The sequence below is a fragment of the Ornithodoros turicata genome, chromosome 2 (genome assembly GCF_037126465.1).
Source record: "Ornithodoros turicata isolate Travis chromosome 2, ASM3712646v1, whole genome shotgun sequence".
NCBI lineage: Eukaryota > Metazoa > Arthropoda > Arachnida > Ixodida > Argasidae > Ornithodoros > Ornithodoros turicata.
Window position 1 is genome coordinate 59,088,721 of NC_088202.1, and position 6,000 is coordinate 59,094,720.

Genomic DNA, 6,000 nt, shown 5'->3' on the forward strand with positions numbered 1-6,000 from the left:
TGAAAATTTGTTGCAGCTAAAAAGAAACACACTGTACACGATATATATTCGTGCCCACCCGAATTTTAATTTCTTAATGTAGAATGTATATGCAGGTGTTTCATCTAACGTGTCATAAAAATATGCGAAAAAACCTACCTGTCTGGAAATTATGAGGTCAAAGGCGTTTTTTGCTGTTTGCTAACCTTGCCTGATATTCGATCTCTCTGCAATTTTCGGTGGCGTGAAATCGATTTTTTGAAGTTTGGGATTTGCCAAGCCAATATCTCGTTTTTTTTTTCTCCAGACATAGAAAGTGCATGTCCAATTTACCCTACTCCAGCACAAAATACATTCCCTACTACAGTGACACTAGCAGGAGAAAAAAAGCGAAAAGCGTCGCGTGGGGTGGCGAAGCTGTCAGCCACGCAAGAAGTTGTCAAAAAGAAAAGAGAAACAACGAAAAACAGTGACCCTGCCTTTTCCTGTTTACTAGACAGCTGTAGAGTTTCAACGTTGCTGCCGTTACCAGCAAAAGCCTGAAGAAGGAAACTGAAGAGGTTCGGGTCATTGTTTTCGTCTACCGCTTCTTTCACTAATTTGACAGCGAATAGACCTGTCTCTGTTTACAAACAAATGACATCATATGGTACAACAGTGCTGCCAACTTAAATGTGGCTTCTCATATTGTAAGATAGTTTTGTAATTCTTTACATATTATTAGTTGTGTGACCTTGTTCTGCTCCATTCTACGAGTAGCAATATCTTTTCGGTAGTCCTTTCTAAAGATGTCTGCTGGGCTATAGTGAGCTGGAATAACCTAGTGTAGGGACCGGAGCAGCAGAGTGGCTCACGGGATGCTGAAAGCAGCGGTGGCGCTGCCGTAGCTCACCACTGAAGATGGGCGTTGCGGGTGTACGGCAGGCATTACTGGTGTATGGGGGCGCGGTGAATGGAATTATATAGAACGGTAGAATGGAAAGTTCAGCGGTGCTATGCACCAATGTGGATGAACGAAGGGACTGACGAGAACTTCGCGCAACTCATCGAGGTTTGTGGAGTGGAAAGGAATGAAGGGACCGACCCCACTTTGTTCTAATTGCTGCTACATATAAACACAAAACTATGCACAAACGCAAAAAAGGCAATAATGTATTACTTGCAATATACATGGAACCATATACACGGGCAGAGACACTGACAAACCAAAAAAATGAGGCATAATCGGCTGAGCTTGGCGTGCTTAGCAACACGACGTTTATGGGATGCTGATTTGTTGCACATAATCGCGAACAATGAACCGTGGTTCGAAATGGAGCTCACAAACAGCACACACACTCTCTGAAATGGATCTTCTATCGTGTCTTCTACAGACACCCAAAAAACGGTAATTTTGGGGTTTCTACGTAGAGACCACGCGAAAGCGCGGGGAATGACGTCGCATCACGTGGTTTCCCTCGTAGAAGCCACAAAAGTGGCGTCTGTTTTATGCTTCACAGTTTCCTCCTTTCCCGGTCGTTTCCCCCTCCCCGCGTGCTACTGCTTCCCCTCTCCCCCGTCGCAGGCTTGGCAGGCAGGTTTGCAGTCAACAGAATTTGTTTCAAAGGGGATTGAAGACTTTATTTCGGCAAAGTTGTGAAATTGTGACAGTGATACAGTGAATATTGACTAGACTTGCAAACTATGCATAATACCCTGTTCACAGAGAAATGACTCAGAGAAAATAAAAATGAATAAGAACCACACATACTCAAGATATCACAGATTGCACAAAACGGCGCGGCTCGACACCGCTGCTGCGAAACTATTTGCAAGCTTGAAACTCGCTACGAAACAAGTTTCGCTGGGATGCAGACCTGTTTGTTGCTCAGGGCATATGATCACCATATTTCAGCGGCTCTACATCTCTTTGTGGGGGCTGTTGATATGGCAGTTGTCACCCGTTGTGCAGCGTTTCCTCCATGCTTCCCATCCTGGCCTCGAATCGGAATTCTGCTTCAAGGCGTAACTGTGGCAAAGTAAACGACGACAAAGAAGCATTACAATGTGGATAGGAACAACATTAAGTGTAATAAAAGTCACTATCGACAACAGTGAAAGGGTACGAACTATAGCTTATACTAAAACGATGATAGGTGAGGCAGCGAGGAGAGAAAAATGGTACATTCATGGATCAAAGATATATCTTACTGAATGCGGTCATGGTCGACAGGTGAGTGTTAGTATTGGACGCATGTTCCGGGTAACACTTGTGCCGTGTACCGGCTAATATCTGTCAGTCTTCGGTATGAATCGCACGCACATTTCCTCCAGGCGGCACGTTGAACACCAGTGAAGTCTTCGTTGGTGACGTCCATACCCACTGCGGCAAGCTGAGACAGAGAATGGTTACTCAAACCACGGTCGAAACGAGCCCCCGAAAGACAAAAGCATCCTGCGCCATACACAAACGTTAGCGCTCGTGAAGTCCACGTTTAGAGGCAATTCTAACAGAGCTACAAACCGGATACAGCTGATAACACATTAACGTCTCTCGAATACCTTTACTATACTCAACTTCTCAAGCATCACCACATAATTTTCGTTGACGTTCTGTCACAACCGCCATGACACTTCCATTCGCACCTGCACCTTCCAAATGATCATTAGAAGCGTGGGGAAGTAACAGGTAGCCGCTACAATGGTGGTGCTGCTAGCACAGTTATCGCAATAAAATTTATTAAACGGAGGTGTCTTACCTGTAAAAGAATCCCAGAATCAGCAAAGCGAGGAAACACTGGCGGCAAGGCATCGAAGACGAAATGTGAGCAGTGCCGCGCCATCAGCATGTCTGGCCCCGTCGCATAGTGCACGTGACTCCTCGACGCCGGTCATAGAAACCACGGCAAAAATTTAGACAACACGAAATAGACTTCACGGCGTCCGATTCCTGGTCACGTTATAAACGTGTCGTCTACACGCCGTACGCGCCAAAAAAAGCAATAACATTTTTTATGGTATTTTCTTTTCTCCCGGGTCACGTGGGCATCTGTCGTCTAAAACTTCAGCCTTGAGCGTGAATCTAGAAGACACGGCAGCTCTTGACGGCACGATAGAAGGCCTATTTCTAAGAGTGCAGGATCCAGGGTCACCCAGGGTCAGGACCCACCCAACGTTTGTCAAGTAGTACCGCATGTGGGAAAATGACTGGCATGATCACAAGTAGTGCAATCTGATTGCAATATTGTAACAGGATAAGATAGATAGCTCGCGTGTGGCCGAGGGAAGACAAAGAGGAACGGTCAGTGAAACGCCGTTGTAGAGGCGTATGACACTTCCCTTAGCCGCAATGAAGCCAATATTTGCGGAGATACAGCGCCCCTTGCGGACGATGGACTTCTACTGGGCATGCGCAGTTTCGCGTTTTGCTGCACTTGGATGGAGGGATGCGTAGCTCGTTGAGGCATGCGCAGGACGCTATTTCGCGTACATATGCGCAGCCGGTTTTGCTGCTGCCCAATGCTGGTGGTTCCCGTTTCCTCACGCACTTTCTGGCGTTGCATTTACTTTGGCATGCAAGTAGTGTGTATGCAACGTTTATGCCAAAAAAGTCAATATGTACCTTTCATGCGCTGGAATTCGCTAAAATGTTATTCCCCACTGTCTTCCAGAATTATTGCACCATTTAGCGCAGAATTGATGTGACCAGCTCCGGTGGCGCAGCGGTAACGCGTGCGCTTGGAGACTGGGAGGTCCGCGGTTCGAATCCGCGGGCCGGCTGTGCCGTCTGGGGTTTTTCCTGGGTTTCCCTCAGATGTGTAATAGGCGTATGCCGGCACAGTTCCCCTGAAGTCGGCCCATGGACGCAGCTATCCTCCCCCCGAGCGGATTCCGCTCGGTCTTCCACTTCACCCTTTCCTCTCCTCCTCTCCACCACCTTTCCCTTCTCGAGAAACATGCCGCCTAATCAGGCAGGCAGACCTCTCGGGTTCCTCCCAACGACACTCCTCCTCCTCCTCAGAATTGATGTGCCTCCCCGTCCCTGAGGGCGTTTTTCTTGCCTTTCGAAGAGAACTTCCTCCATGCCTCTGCGCTGCCAAAGTCTGCCAAAGTTTCGACAGAGATCATGTGATATACGTTCAACAAAGACGACGGAGGCTTTATTTCATACAGCAAACATTTTTCGTCGTGCTGTTACCCTGCACCAACAGTACATGAATCACTCACAACGATAATGAATGAAACATCTAAGAAGTCCATCAAAGTGGTGGCGCTAACTCCAATTCTACGGTGGCGCCTTATAGTGCCAGCCGTGAAAGTGAAACACGGCAAGTGTCCAAGGCGGGTTGTAGTGCAGAAAAAGTTACACTGGCTCGCTTCAATCCAACGTGCGTCGCGTTCATCGAACATTTAACATTTCCTTCGCAATTCTTTCGTTTTCACGCTCAAGGTACAGATCCCGACAAAAGTTTACGGAACACCAGAGCGATGTAATCTCAGCGACACCCTAGCGGCGAACGGGAGTGGACACACTTACTGAGAGGTGCGTCGAGCACCCGATCACCTGTTTGTAAGTCTATGTGCTCCTGTTTCCAGCAACCGTGTCGCTCAGATGACTATATACACCACTCCAGTGTTCCGTAAACTTTTGTCGGGACCTGTACACGGGCGCTACCGTCGAGACTGGGAGGTACCGGATTCGAATCCCGGTGCCGGGTGTGCTGTTTGGGGTTTTCTTGGGTTTTCGTTAGACGTTTTCAGACGCTTGCCGCCACAGTTCCCTTAGAAGTCGGCCCAGGACGCACATTACCCCAGGGCGGTTGTCGTGACTTTGCCCACCACTGTGAGGGCGACAACGACGAGCCTTTTCACCGGCACCACCACTATCACCACCGGCGCACTAGCTCCCAACGCTACCTCTCGTGGCCTGGTGGCTACGATGATGGCATTCCACGCCGAGACTGAGCGATAACCCGGATTCGAATTCGTGAGCAAGCTGTGCTGTCTAGGTGTTTTCCCAGGTTTTGCCTCAAACGGCGGGGGGAGGGGCGGTCTTTGAGACAAATGTGGGCACAGGTCCCTGTGAAGTCGCTCCAGGATGCACGCCCCCCCCCCCCCCACCCGGTGATTGCCGTGACGTTTCCCGCCTGTGCGCGGCTGACTACGGGAAGCGGTTCCACCCCTACCTCCCACAAGGCGCACTATCGAAACGACCAGTGGAATTCGTTCTTACTAGGGCTCGAGACTTTATGCACAAAAAACTTCCAATATCCATCTCAATATGCACAGGGCATGCAGAAATGTTATGATGCCAGAAATGTTACTCCGTAAGCTTTCGCATAACTGGGAATTGCGTATATGAACACGTAAATTGTTTTAAAATACACTCTACCAATGTAATTAATGCTCCCCATAATGCTCTAGCTCACCATGATGCGTGCATCGGGGTCTTCCAAGTCGGTGCCTCAGCCTAAAAAAAGTTCGATCTGAGAATGCGTATATGTCTTACCGGGTTTCCGTAGTGGAGTCCCACAGTTGGTTGTGCGCGCTTCAGCAACTTCTGACAGAGCTTGATACTGTCCGCGCAAGCTCGATCGGTAGACGTGTAAACGTCTTTTGGAGCTTCATCTTCCGAATCGCTGTCACTGTCGTCAACGGTCACTGGTACGAGTTGAAATGGAAGCTTTGCTTTGGGTAGGGTTGTAAGTGGGAATCGATACATGGTTTGAGTCTTCCAGCCGGGATGATACGAACGAGGCGGCTTCGTAGAGCAGTATGCGAGGCAGGGAGAGCTTACCTTATTCTTGTGAGTGATTCATAAAACGTAGTTTTAGTGTTGTTACAAATCTATTGAATAGGGCAGATACGTAAATTATGCAGATCTAGAACATTCCATTAAGGGTTGGAAAGAATCGCCTTGCTTTCAACGTTACGATTTATGTCGTCAGTGAAGCAGGTGCAGGTAGCAGTCAGGCAGGTGGCAGACGCGTCGAGAATATTCTGGAAAGCTACACAGAAAGGATGACCTAATAGAGATAGATG

At 48.3% G+C, this 6,000-nt stretch overlaps 1 protein-coding gene across 1 annotated transcript in view; it reads right to left on the reverse strand.

Annotated features, from left to right (window-relative positions):
- LOC135383566 (uncharacterized) overlaps window positions 1–5,761 on the reverse strand; it is a 29,189-nt gene extending 23,428 nt beyond the window's left edge. The window contains exon 1 of the mRNA XM_064612977.1: window positions 5,468–5,761. Within this exon, the coding sequence (XP_064469047.1) occupies window positions 5,468–5,680 (213 nt within the window). The 5' untranslated portion in view covers window positions 5,681–5,761. The remainder of the gene's footprint in view (window positions 1–5,467) is intronic.
- Window positions 5,762–6,000: the final 239 nt, after the last annotated feature.